This window comes from Centruroides vittatus, unplaced genomic scaffold (genome assembly GCF_030686945.1).
Source record: "Centruroides vittatus isolate TY-2023 unplaced genomic scaffold, ASM3068694v2 scaffold_1431, whole genome shotgun sequence".
Classification (NCBI taxonomy): Eukaryota; Metazoa; Arthropoda; class Arachnida; order Scorpiones; family Buthidae; genus Centruroides; species Centruroides vittatus.
The window spans coordinates 591,841-606,668 of record NW_027122678.1 but is presented as its reverse complement, the minus strand read 5'-3'; the positions used below and the strand labels follow the sequence as shown (position 1 = coordinate 606,668).

General features: G+C 31.8%; 2 protein-coding genes across 2 annotated transcripts in view; both read right to left on the bottom strand.

Annotated features, from left to right (window-relative positions):
* Positions 1-14,828, bottom strand: part of LOC136986986 (uncharacterized) — a 461,301-nt gene that overhangs the window by 432,703 nt on the left and 13,770 nt on the right. The window lies entirely within an intron of this gene.
* On the bottom strand, positions 1,860-13,042 carry LOC136986987 (sonic hedgehog protein-like). Its single transcript, XM_067284620.1, has 6 exons — positions 12,861-13,042; positions 10,190-10,258; positions 4,294-4,467; positions 3,639-3,807; positions 3,455-3,561; positions 1,860-2,566 (listed from the first exon to the last, which is right to left on the bottom strand). The coding sequence occupies exons 1-6, from the start codon at positions 12,997-12,999 to the stop codon at positions 2,262-2,264; spliced, it is 963 nt and encodes a 320-aa protein (XP_067140721.1). The 5' UTR covers positions 13,000-13,042; the 3' UTR covers positions 1,860-2,261.

The following is a 14,828-nucleotide window of genomic DNA, read 5'->3' as shown; positions in this document are numbered from 1 at the left end:
ATAAAGCTACTTTTATCAAAATTAATTTTTCTGATTGAAAGTATAAAATAGATGAAATATAACAACACAATCTGTCCACGGAGAAATGTTTTCCAGAAGTACTTTCTTATGGAAAAATTGACCCTATTTTAGGACAAGTGAACAAACCGAAAAAACCCCTGGCCAGCCTGTTGGTCAGATGTAAACCTGCGACTAACTACAGTAGAGAGTCGTTAATCCGAACTTCGGTTATCCGAACGATTTTCAGTCGGACTGTGTCATGCTGAATCGAACGTTTTTGATACTAAATTTACTTCTAAAGTATAATTTTCATGTTTTTATATTCTTCAATATATTTATTTTGTTTGTACAAAGTAAATAAATAATTTTTAACGATACAATAGTCTCGATTATTATTATAAAAATTTTCGTTAGGCTTAAAATCGACGAAAATTCAACACGAAGCGACACGCAACAGAGAAAAATTTGAACATCGGACAGGTTAATATATTTTTTTGTACATAATCGGTTATCCGAACAAATCACTAATCCGAACATCCCCAGTCCCCAATTGATTCGGATTAACGACTCTCCACTGTACTAGTGTTTTGGAAGAAATCACTCGGCCAGCTGGTGGCCCAGTCAGCGGCGGCCTTCATGATTGCCAGACTCCGGGCAGCAGATCTTTGCGAGGCCCCGGGGGCAGATCTTTGTGAGGCCCTTATCTTTTGTGCAAAGTAATGTGAATTGAAATTAGATATTTCTGATGATTGACGAGAAATGCAAAAGTTATAAATAAATAAATTTGGAGTTTTAAAATATTATATTAGAAGATTTATAAAAGTTAACAATCATAAAAACGACAAATTAGTAATGATGATAAACTAAGGTACAGGTACATAAATGCCTTAAAAGATATACGCAGGGATTTAAAAATGATGTTTGCGGCTAAAATAAAAAGGATAAAATAAAAAGTTTTAAATATCAACTTTTTTCTACTCGAGTTGTTGCGCGAGGCCCCAAGCGATTGCCCTGCTCGCCACCCCCTAAGGCCGCCACTGGGTCTAGTGATTTCATCCACTCGGCTACCAGTTGGCACTATTGATAAATAACAGCTTAGCCTTTTTGGCATCGCTATAATTAATTAAACATATGTTTCTTCTTACCGGTTTAATTCCTTGAATAAAAAATAATAGAGTTTTTAAATGTTTTAAGTGCAGAGAAGTAGTAATTAAATCCATTCCAAATTTCATGAATGCTCACAATTTATCGCTTTTTTCGTATTAATTTTCATCAAAAAATAATTTTTTAAAGGTGCTAACACTATTATTATTTTGAAATATTTTATATTGCCTCCAGTTTAAACTAATCTAATTGCAATTGCAGTTACGGTAAATGCATCATTTGCATTTTGAAACTGTCCATTAATCTCTTGCAATTTACTATCTTTCTAGGCCTTCGTTCAATCCTTAAGATGATGCTGATAATGCGGAAACATATATTTCAATATGACATATGTTTGCTTCTACTGTCAGTATCATCGGTTCCTCGAGAATTTTCATCAATTATAGGTTCAATATAATTCAGCAAAGTTGTATAATTATTTTATAAAATTTTATTATTTGAACACTTCTAATATACAATATATACAGTCCAACTTCAATAACGGCAATCATTTGAAAAATGGCTGCCACTAAGGGATGGCCGATGTTTAGTTGTCTGTCAGCAGCCACAGTTCAGAGATTTAACTGTATAATTTGCACCATTATAAACCAATGTATCTCCCTTTCTGGCCATTTTTTAATGAAAATATTCTGCTATAAACTTTTTATACTTAAAATTTTAATATGGTATTTTAAAAATTAATTGTAAAACATACATTTTGTTGAAATTTTATTGTTAATTTTTTAAACAATATGTATTATTATTATTGCAATACAATTCTTGACATATAACAAACTAAGAATTTTAACTAAATGTAGCAACTTCAAATGGAATATACATTTTAGGTATACAGTACTACGGTGTCATATAGGTATACAGTATAACATTAAAGTACAGGTATACAGTACGCGGCACAGTATAGACTATGCTACAAACTTCTACAATACAATACCTGTAATTGAAATATAGACCCAAAAGTGTATCATACGTTAAATATTTTCCACGTGTTGACAGAATGTAATTTACGGTATTATACGATACAATAAATTAAATTTAAATACTTAAAGAAGAAAATTTTTACAATGATATAAAGTTAATGACACGAAGACAATTTTAATTCAATTGGAACAAATTAAGTCATAATCATTAATTAACAATTTATTTTGAAAAACTTCCACTTCGAAATCTTTATTTTGAGTAAATTTCAAATTTGAAGGAAACAGGGCACCAGCCAAAAATTTTAAAATTTTAACGTAGGGCATCACACCAACAGGTTGTAATGAATTTTGATTGAAGATATTTGGAAACCACCGAACTGGAGAGAGGAATATCTGTCCCCAATAGTGATCGTACGATGCATAACACGATGCTAAAATCCCATCAACAAGTAAAGTTCCCGTTTGTGTAAGAGGAACGTAAGCACCTAAAAAAGATAATTGAAATTATGAAATTTACGTGTAATTGGAGTCAATAAACAAACATTTATACACGGTGGCTCATAAAGGCCTGTCAGAATACAGTAGGAATTGAGTAACTCAAATATCATTCAAATCAGCAATTGAAGCCATTTGTGTAAGGTGATTGGAAAGTCTGTGTAGAAAATACTTATAATGCACGTGCATGTATCAGACGTATTAACACACAGTTGCCATGAGTTAAAGGGATGCATCCACTTAGATCATGTTCTGAGACTTATAAGTGCATAATGCATTTGCCTGTGTATTGAGATCTTTTGAATCACTCTGTACTAAAATATGTTTACTCCTATCTTCAATCTTAATTTTTCTTCTTAAAATTTAGCATCGCACATTGAAAAAAATCTCCCGGAATAATAAAGATTTTTCATATTGCAGATGATCCAATTCTTCCAAAGTCTTTGAATTGGTTTTGATTAATCTATCCTCGAGATATCTTCATGAAAGAACGTTTTAAGGATTCACATCTGGGGAAAAGATATCACTTTCATGGTGGAAAGTGATAAGACTGATGGGAGGTGCCTCCTGAGAGAATTTATATGGGAACTCATCCCTATTTATGTATTAGACATGTGAAGAAAACTCGCGCGGCCAATTCGCTGTTGAGGCACGAACCCACGTTTAATGATGTCACGCACTCGGCCACTGGCGAGCCGCTGAAGATTGTGTTTTCCAAGATGCAAAGATCTTGTTGAGTAAAACGTATTGGATATACTGTAATATAAATGGTTTGTAATGCTGATTTTAATGATATCTTAATAAGGGTTGTGTATCTTACTGTTTAATTATAATAAATTATTAAAATAGGTAGATTTGGACCATTCAGAATAACTTACCATCCATTACATCTCTTGTAATTTGCATCACTGAAGATGGTTCAAACGTTTGATCAGTTTGATTACTTACTAGCAAGTAATCTCCTATATTAATATTTCCAGCAAATCTATATATAAATAATGTAATAAATCAATATTTATGAAAAATAATATTGTTTTATTGCTTTAAAAATAAATTCTATACTTGATTTCTAGTGTTGAGAGATTATTCACAGAAGAGAAGATTAAATGATTTGCAGATATTCGAATCGATTGTTCGTTAGCTGTTTGTAAAATTAAATATTCAGCTTGACCGGAAGGTCTTCTATCCATAAAGGCCACAACTTTAGTGAATACTAATTTGCCATTATCGACTGAAAACACAGATTATTATTGATTAAATTGGGTTTTTTAATGTCGCGCCAAGAATGAATTAAATTGATTTTAATTCTATTGGATTCACGCAAAACATTCAGGAATTTTTTAGACCGCACTAGAATATTCGAAATCGTTCTCCGATAGGTGGAATCTAGAAGTTTCTTGTGGGGTATGTAAATGAAGGGTGTCGAGGTGCACAATGAAAAGTGAAAAGATGCGTGTAATGTAACCAGAATTGTATGTTTTGTCGAAATTTTCCGAAATTTTTCAGGGAGGTTTATGAATTAGAGACACCGATGCATTAAATTTTGATGATTAAATTTCGAGCGGGGAGAAAAAGGAGGCCACATGTCATATCTCGAGTGGGACCGAACTTAATGATTCTATTTTTGAAATAAATGTTATACTATAAAATTCTAGAAAATTTCAGAAACTTTTGCATCAACCCAATATGTTTCTCCAATTTTCACATTTATGTTTACCTGTTAATACTTCATGACCAATTTTTAAATCCTTCATCAATAAATTACCATTAGGAGTGTAGATCATAGATTTTGCTGGAAAACACGGACCTAAAGAACAATCGCAACAGAACGTATTTTTTGTTATTTTACTTCTACAGTAACAAAGGCTGTGAAAGCTGCACTTCAAATTATGTCTTCTATCCTATAAATGAAAAACAAAATATAAGAAGTAATAAAATTCAAATTTGAGTTATTTCTAAGTAAAAATTAAAACTTTACTTTCATTCGAGAGTCGTGGGTTCGGTCCCCTAAATACGATCCGAACCCATCACTCGCAAAAACAAACTATTCTCTACTTTAGGCTCACCGTGGACGAGTGAATAAAACCATTGGATTCTGGTAGCGGGTCGTGGGTTCACGCCTTACCAACGGGCTGATTATGTGAAGTACTCCAGGTCTTCTTCACGCGTTTAACACTTAAAAATTCTCTGGAGGCAGATCGTCCGTAAATTGCTTTACCTCATCCCATCACACAATTCCTTTCTCTAGAAATAATATTTACTATATTCCCGTGTTTTTATTTATTTCCTAAAACGAACCCGCGATTTACGTATAGAAAATGGAACCTATTCCATATCCTTTCTCTTTACTAAAATGTTTGTTCGCTACGCATGCCTAGGTCGTTCGACCAATTGCTACGAAACTCGGCAGTTAGGTTAACGTACTTTTAACTTAAATAATGTCGTACATACCACTCCAAAATACTAATTAGACTCCTATATATTAATTAATATCGGTCTACATTGGATTTACTGGCTTTACGTATAGCGCCATCTATTGGCAAAAACTTAAAATAATGAACCTGGCCAACATAACTTCACATCCCTGCTGTTTGTGGAGACATAATGTAAACAAATGTAAAATCACTTGATTTAGTCGTTTCTTAAGCTCTAATAAGCTCTAATCGATCGTTTCGATTGTTGTATTCGTATGTCTAATGGCTATATGCCGTTCGTTAATCTCGAGAACGGAGTTAGTCATCTTGTTTATCCCAAGAGAGTTTTTATAACACCCTAGTGAATATTTAATGGCATTTTTTTGTAAATAATGTAGGCATTTTTTACACAAAACAGAAAATTTTGATTAATTTTTTGGGCTGTTTACTGAAAAAGTCACTTAATAAAGTTTAATGGTCTTTTAAATTTCTGTAAACATCAGTATAATTGATATAATAAAAAATGTTCTTGTCAGCTTGCTTATTCATAATTGCAAGTTTAGCTAGAAAATTTATGTTTATTGTTATTTATGTTATTAATGGAAGCAATAAATATCTTATTTAACAGATTAATATTATATTCCAACTTTTTAAGCTTTTTAAAAAGAATAAAAATAAATAAAAGCCTAAGAATATATATAGAGTAAGCGAGAGGTTCTTGCTCCACTTTCTTTCCTGGCACTCAAACAGGAGGGTGCCAACTGGTGGTACCCTCCCGTTTGAGTGCCAGGTGAGTGCCACGACAGTGGTCGAGTGGATACTGAGGGAGTTCGAGCTACCACGTCGAGTTTTCCGGGTTTTCTTGGACTAGTGTTAAATGGTTTAATCCACTCGGCCACTAATGGTATCGGGTTTTAATTGTCTAATTTGCATTTTAGACGTTTTTGCTTATTAAAATACTTAACTTTTCCTAGTTTTATTTCAATATAAAATTTCAAAATCATTACCAGAAATCTTTTAAAAGATTTCTATTCAAAATATAAGATAAATATTACAGACAAAGAAGTAAATGGATTCTCCATTTTGCCATAAAACTTTTTTCTTGAAAATTGCGTGTTGCACATCCGATTTATTCACATTTAAAACTGTCCACAAAATATTTCTTCGCTTTATAATCTTGTTTTATTGTTTTCTACTTCCATTTTTAAGCTTATAGTAAAAAAAAAATCTTTAAAGCATTCGTATTGATATTGCTAAGGAAGATCATTTACTTTAATCTCTTTGTCATCAATTGAGATAATTGATCGATGAATCTTTATCGTAAAGCTCTTTCCGGTCTTTTGCAAAGTGCTTTATCAATTTTAATAGATTTTCAAGATATTCCATTTTCTGCTTCTGTTAAAATCTTCCTTTACTTCCAATTTACATTATCGATTGTCTGAAGTGTCTTGTTTTCTTCTTAAATTCTGCCATTCTTTATATAATCGATAATGCTAGATAAAAATGAATTTTGCATAAGGACGAAGGATTTAAACTTTAGCTATTATATTAAGATAAAGTCGACACCGTGGATAAGTCAGTAATAAATCATGGGGGGAGCAATTGGTAATGATAATACCTGACTATATCTCAAACTTTAATATTATATAGTTTCTCTGTTACAATATGACGTTATGAGTCCATTCAGTTTTAAAAATTACGATATAAAAATAGTTTCGGAACGTATTTGAGTGATAAGGGTAACACATTGCAAGGGCTTTCTTTCAGGGGATGCTTCCCGTGTTTCGATGGAAAACAGGCCCATATTTAGGTTTAGGCACGTGAAGAAAACCCGAAACCTCAAAACTCCACGTGACGAAGTGTTCGGTGGTTTTATCTACTCAGCCAGAACAGAACCAAAATTTCATGATTATGCCTATGAGATGATGAGTCACCTAGTATTGAGACCTGAAAGGTCTATTGTACCACAATAGACAGGATTTTGCCTTATCTTTGCTGGCTTCTTCCATTGCGGCCCACCACTTGCCTAGTTAATATAACTTCTTAACATTAGTGTTGGTTCTGTACTTTCTCCTGACAAACGGCATTAAGGTGAGATCGGCCATGGCCCACAACGGCCCGACATAAACCGAACGGACCATCCTCCAAAAATTTCGTCTCAGCTATCCGCACCATAAAAAAAATGAAAAGAAAATTAGAACTGTTAATTGCAGTAAGATCTATTTCTGAAAATTTTACAGATTTTTACATCTTTTAAACACAGTCCATGGGATTTTGTTCCGTATAACACGGTTTCTCGCTGGAAACTTCGATTGAAACCAGGTTATACCAGGTTGCCAGGATTTAGAATTAGGTTTAAATCTTCAAATATATTTCGTTTCGTATACATTGAAAGCGCTTGGGAAGTCTTTTGAATAATTTAACAACGTAGGTAATCAGTTATATATTATTACAAATAGGGTTGGACAGAGCAACTTCGGCACGTTAAGAATAAATTAAATTTTGTGTAATAAATACTACTGTAAACTGAAAGAAAAGCGTTGTTTATTGTCTACCAAAATGTAACCTTATCATAGAGCTGGTTAAAATAATCATAATAATAATAACTTTATAAAAAGATAGCAATTGCCGAAGTTGCCCCCATACCAGGTGCAACCTATGCAACAGTAATGGGGGGGCAAGACAGGCAGGTTTATAAATTTGTTAATAACAATGTATAAGTTGGAATTCACTATTAAAACAAAGAAATACAAGTCCAAAAACCTATTCAATATTATAACAACGAAATACAAGTTCAAAGGCGTAAACAAAAATTAATTACAAAAAATTCAAACAGATAATAAATGAAAACATCCTAATGCAAGTTAAAAGCAATATAAATGAATTAGTGAACTCAAACAAACCATAGAAATGAAATATGCTTAACAGCAAATTGTTTATGCCCTACACATATTGCAAATAAATTGAACCAACTCATTTTCCACATCTGTACAGCCACACGAGCCAACAGTTCACACTTGCAGCAAATAATCCACTTTTCCTGAGTAGTTCTATATTGTTCATTGCAATATATGCAATAAGTATTCATCGTCATTTTCCGGTTCTTTACGACTTTTCTGCCCCTTTCCTTTAGTGAACTTCGAACCCGATTTCTCCAAATCCATTGTCCTTCTGCAAGTTCCTGATTTTTTAACTTTAGCCTTGGCTTCTAGTGTGGGTTTGTATGGGAATTCAGTTATTTCTTCAGTTATTCTTCTGCTTGTTGTTGTTTGCGATCAAATCAAACCGTAGCAAAACACGATCAGGAACAAGATCGGAAACACTGCCGAAGGTGCCCCAATAGTCACGATTTAAAAACATTAAGTGGAACCATGAGAATAGGGTACCGAGCCATGATCTGGCCACGTGAATAAGTTAATGTTTTATCCTTCTAACAGGAAAAATAACTTTCGTTATTATGGAATTATAACAAAACAAGCCAATTCTATATAAATGGAAGCAAAATGTTATAAGAAATTGAATGAAACAGACAACTTATTTGATATTTCAACTACGCTTGTCGGAGAACAACACAGACACCACACTCAACAAGCCTTCATTAAAACTCAACTGTCTAGCCTTTAAAGAGAGTCGCCCTTTATTTTGTTTCAAAGAAAATTTAATTGACGAACTTGGCCCGTATGCCGAAGTTACCCCGTCCTCCCCTAACTCATTATGAACTTGTTCATGATTATTATTTGGTTCATACTATGCTACGATCGGAAGCCTAGATGAATATTAAGACACTAAAGGCATCATCTTGTCACTTTGGGACTCACGATCCAGGCCGTGTTGGTTAGGATACATTGAGCCCCGTTTCCACTGTAGTCCTGATTGAATCTGTGATAGGACCTACCAGTGATCGAAAAACTACCATTGAACACTGGTAGATTGTCGGGGTTCGCATCTAACCAACATGGAATTTTTCGGGTTATCTTCATGTGTCTAACGTCTAAATGGGCCTGTTTCCAATAGAAACTTCTCCCGGGAAGAATCCCGTATTTGGAATAATACCCAAGTGTTGCTTTGCCTTATACCATCAATCCTATCATATCCATGAAAAATGACTTCATAGTGTTTTCAACACAGAAATAAATAAATAATGTATTTAAATTCTCAAATTAATAAGCCATGTATTAAGATGACACTGTTCTTGTAACTCGTTCGTCAGATGTCGATGCAATTCATTATTGCTATGAGTACAGTGTAGGACATACGTTTCTTTTGGTTTATCTTCATTCATCCAACAAATCTGGGAATTTATATTCATTGTTGCCATTGAGTAGATATATATTATTTCTTTTCCTTATAGAAAATCTGCCATTTTAATGATTCTCAGATATTTCTATGGGGTCAGCCTAACAGATGTACAGTACGTAATGTGTTAATTAACCACTTGAGTAGGGTTCAAATTCAGTTTGGTTTGATTCATTTGGTTACGGAAATAGCAATCCCTGGGCTATATACCGAGGAGGGATGATTCCCGAAAAGACTTTTATGGAAAACTGGCTCTTATTTAGGTGTTACAAACGTAAAGAAAACCTAGAAAATACCACGTGGTCAGCCCGTTGGCCGGGCGTGAACCAACGACCAACAACCATTAGGTCAGTGGTTTTAATCCAATCGGCTACTGGTAGGCTATGAATTCGGTCTTCGACGATCTATCTGTCATTGTGGGCTTGATCAAATCTATAATTGGCATAAAAACAGGACCTCGAAATGCTCTCATAGCGAAGTATCTAAACAGTTTTGCTAAAACTAATAAACAATTAGCAATTATTTATTAGTTTCAGTAGATGTAACTAGAGATGAAGTTCGAATAGACAAACAAACAGACGTTTTTGCTTTCAAAAATGCCAGAAACTCACGAAAACAGCGCAAGAAAATTAGTTATAATTATTTTTATCAATTGAAATTTACTGAATTATATAACTTAAATTAAATTATCGTTTGTATCAATTTAAACTAAGAATAAATGTACAGAAACCCGCATGTTTACTCTTTTTTTTTTAAATAATAAGTTTTGAAATTTCGTTTAAAATTGAAAAATTGTTTAAATAAAACCTTATATTTAAATACCATTAAATATTTAAAAAATAATAATTCTAATTTTTTTAAATTAGAATTAATTATTTCATTATTAATTAATTAATTTCGAAGTAAAAATTCTCACTCGACTAAAAATAGATAAATTATCTTCGATTTGTTCTTCATCTTGAAAGAATCGATCTGTAATAAAATAAATAAATAAATGTTAAATTAATTTATAAATTTTAATTAATATTTATCACTTAACAATAATTAATTTGAAGTAAATGAGAAAGTAAATAACTAAATTAAAATAGGAAAAACAAATATTATTTCGTTCGTGGAGGATGTGTATGATAATCATAATAATAATAATAATAATAATAATGTTGATTAAACGAAGTGATATGTTGATGAGAAAAGGGCGTAAATAATGTTACATCGATCACACCCTTTTCATGTGAGAAGATAATTGACAAATTTAATTACGGACACTTTTATGGTCTACTTGGGTCGTTTGTTTAATTTACAAAAGCTCGAGTGTCAATAGTATCGACGATAATTAATAAGTGGATTGGCACTTGTCGAAATTTTAATAAGATTTACTTAATTTTAACGTTTATAAATGAAAATATTCATACTCTAAAACATTTCTTAAGAAATTTTGAATACTAATTTTATTTTATGTATTATTTAATTAATAAATCTTATATATAAAAAATTTTTTTGAAATGAAGAAAAGCAAGATTCATGAAAAACCCTAAAAATTTAGCTGTCCAAGTCAGAAGTGAGGCCATTTAGCACAGAAGTCGAGTTAGTCGAGCCATAAATGGGGCTACGAAAGGCATAGATTTGGCTATCCAAGTCAGAAGTGAGCTTATCCACACTAGCGGCGTAGCTAGCATGGGTGGCACCCGGTGCGGATATCGTGGTGTCTTTTATAAAACGTTATTGAATCGTATTATCTTCGCACTGAAAAACATTGTGATGGTTTGTTTAAGTTTTTATTTTCTTCACGGTCGGGTGCGGGCTCCTCTAGCTACGCCACTGATCCACACCCGGTAATTAATATACCTTCAATGTAGACAAGACACTAAAAATATAGGTCTAATAATCATATATAATTGATACTGGACTAACAAATATTGTTAATACAGCTACATAGTATTTTTGTTTGTGTAAACTCTACTGGCTTAATCTATTTGGCGCCTGATCTGAATTGTTGTACAATTAGAATGTTTAAACTGAGGCACCGTTTTCACCGATACATTGAAGGTGCTTGAAGAATTACTAGGACTTAAATTTTCTATCAAATATTATACAGACAAACTTCTGAACAAGGGCCACAGATACCGACATAAAAGAATCCATTCAACAAGGAGTTGATTCCTGGTAAGATTTAGTGTAAATTGCTAATAACAAGTAAAATCGTCATTAAGTCCTACCCTTAAAGCCATTTTGGAGGTTCGACTGTATATTAATATATATTAATAATCATTGTAAACGACATTTATTATTTATTAATTTTTATTTATGAGATAAAAAATAAATTTCGATTAAGACTAATTGTATTTATAAATTAAATTATAAAAATTCCTCACAAAAAATAATAATAAATTTAAACAAAATCATTTATTTATGAAATAAATAAATGATTTTAAATATTGTAATTATTATATTTATATTTATACTTTATTAATATTAAGTAAAATTGTTTTATTTTATATTTAATACATTATAAAATATTTAATTGTTAATATTTTAATTGTTTACTCGTTATATTTTTATTTATTGTTGTCAAGAAGATTGGATTGCTGGAATAAGATAAAGCAACACGTGGGCGATCTGACGAGGAGTGATGCACACAGAAGGATTTTCTGTGGGAAATTGGCCCCATTAGGTGTTGGACACGTGAAAAACATCCGAAAACTCCATGTGGCCAGCTTGATGTTTAGGTACGAACCCGCGACCAACTTTCACTGTTCAGTAGCTTTATCCACTCAACTATTGGTGGAGTTTATAAAGAAGATAATTAATGCTTAATAATAAACTCTAAATGAAAGGAAAACCTCTTATTTATGTTATAATTGTTAAATTTTCTATTAGAGAAATTAAATTAAATTAATTTTATTTTATTTCATTTTATCAAATTCAAGTTACAAAAAGTGCTTTAAACTGTTACAGGAAGTGGTTAAGTTACAAAGAAAAGTTTTAAAATTAATTTAATTTTAATTTTAAAATGAACTTTAAATCATTTTAGAAGAAATTATACATTTTTCCCCCTATTGTTTGACAATTAAAAATTCAAATTGTAAGTGTTTCTGATTAAACTTAGGCTCCGCAGAGCTCAGTCACCAGTACCGTTTACGCTAAGAATGCCAGACAAATGCCTGATTTGCCTGGGGCCCGTAGTCCCAGAAGGCCCAAAAATCAGCCGAAGAATTTATTTTTTAAAAATATTATTTAAACTTTCTAAAGAAAGGGCCCGAATTTATCAGTTTGCTAAGGGCCGTAAACATGTAAAAATTTATGCTTATCTTTAAAAGGATCTTCGATAAAGATGCAGAGAAGCGTTAAAAAATTAAATTATATTATTTTAAATAATAAAATTTAAGCAAAAATAAAGACTTTACACGAGAAATGCAGTGGAATGAATACTTTGCAGCAAATGTTCTGAGGCCTCCATCAATGCCCTATCGTAGCAGGGCCTTATTGAATTGGGTCTGCTTGCTCCCGTGTTGATACACGATTACAACACGTAAATTAATAAGCTAAAATAATAAATTAATCACAATAAACTCACCATTATTTTCTTTTACAGATGGAAAGAGATGAGCAACTAAAGAGTTTATCCCTCTTTGATCACGATGCATATAACGACCCGTCGACTCTTTGTATATAATTCCTAACAACAGAAACAAGATGAAAAAAGAGAATTTCATAGTGAACAAGAGAAATTTCGACTAGAGATGTGCACACTCCAAGCTCTCTGCCTCCCTTTAATAGCTACAGAAATAAGGTAACGCCCACTTTTCTCTCCTCTAATGTAGGTGGTTGCAACAAATAAAGCTGATCTGTATCATAAATTATATATAATGATACAAAGCAAGTTTAAAAAGTATATAAATTTAATATTATTCTTCTATATAATTGCTAATTTATCAAGTGTATCATTAACATCGTATTCAATTAGGTATCATTACAGCATACGATCAATATGGCAGTTTATATCGGGGTAAACGTTAATAAAACTTATTTCTAATTTAAAATTATAAAGTCATTAAACTAAAATGTAAAAATTATTTAGATTTTAATGTATTTTTTTTATATTAAACAATTAATTAAATTGAATATTTACTCATCTTATAGACAAGAGGATGATGAAGAGGAGGAAGAGGAAAAATGGGATTGTTCCTTGATTTTTTTCAGCTTCTCCTAAATTTTATGTCCTATATTCGATTGTGTAACATAAAAAAGTAATGAATATAATATTTAGTGTATAAAAATATCAAAAATTAATAATTTTTCATAAAATTCGAAGATATGTTTTATCAATCTTTGTACATTTAAAATGTTAGGAAAATGCATTGCAGATTTGTTCGCTTACAGTTCGATTGTTTTCAGTTCGTTCTGTACTTTTCAAATGAAATTCCTATCTAACACGTCGTCGAAAACAGTTTCCCTGACGTCACGATTAACTCCCGAGACAATTTTGAAGGATCAATACTGGTCAGCCACTTGTAGGGGTGATCACATCAAAACATCTGTTACCTTCACCCACGCTCGATTGTACAGTTGTGTCAACACCTTCCATAAAAACAAAATGCCATAAAAGAGTAATAAGAACCTCACTTAAATATGTTCCTCACGTTTATAACTCCTAGAATTACTAAATTAACCTTTCCGTTAATTCATTATAATTTTTCCAAAAATTTCGAGTGAAATTATACTTATAAATATGCATAAATTTCCTTGTTAATTATTAAATTATACATTATTAATTTAATTATTTGAAATATTTGTAAACCCGCCATAATGTAAAAAAAAATTACTTAATTAGATCTTAAAAACTAAACCAAATTAAGCATTTTTTACTTTCCCGGCTGTTACGTATAACAGAGGGAAAGTATGAAGGGAACAGAGGAAAAGTATGACTTTCCCCTCAAGATTTTACATTTTTGGACTCGAGATACTTTGAAACGTTGAGAAATGCAAAAAAATTCGGTGTTTTTACTGTGTGTATAAATGTTATTGTGTGTGAGGCACGATTTTGTTCATCCTCTTTGAAGCTCAATAACTCCTGTGCCTTTCGTCGAAAATTTCTGAAAGTTTGCAGGGAGGTTTATGTATTAGGGATATTGATACTGTTAAATTTTGGTGGATAAAGATCAAAGGGTTGCGGATATAAAGGGGGTCGTGTGTATCTCCAGTAGGGTAGGACTTGATAACGATTTTACTCGTTATTAGCACTTACAATTTTTTTTTTCTATAAAACTCATCCTACCCTCGAAATTAAGCTTTTTGCCATTTTATAATAGTTAAAAATATAAAAGGTTTTTAAACAAAATATAATAACAGATGGCGCGATCAAAATTTTATATGTTGCCGAGAAAGTTGAGCAACTCGTTGCTGGTTTTTTAAATTATAAATTATTTTATCGTTAGAAAATATTTAAATAATTTTCTGTAAAAGAATTTTAAGTAATTTGTTTGCAATTTATGTTTTAAATAATTGAAATTTTCGAACTGTAAAACATTTTTCTGCTTGAGAA

Excerpts from the sequence above, each read along its gene's own strand:
- LOC136986987 (XM_067284620.1), bottom strand. The coding sequence starts at position 12,999 with ATGAAATTCTCTTTTTTCATCTTGTTTCTGTTGTTAGGAATTATATAC. Across the intron at positions 3,808-4,293 it reads TGGTCATGAAGTATTAACAG|TCGATAATGGCAAATTAGTA; the intron begins GTAAACATAAAT and ends CTGTGTTTTCAG. Across the intron at positions 2,567-3,454 it reads TACAAGAGATGTAATGGATG|GTGCTTACGTTCCTCTTACA; the intron begins GTAAGTTATTCT and ends TATCTTTTTTAG.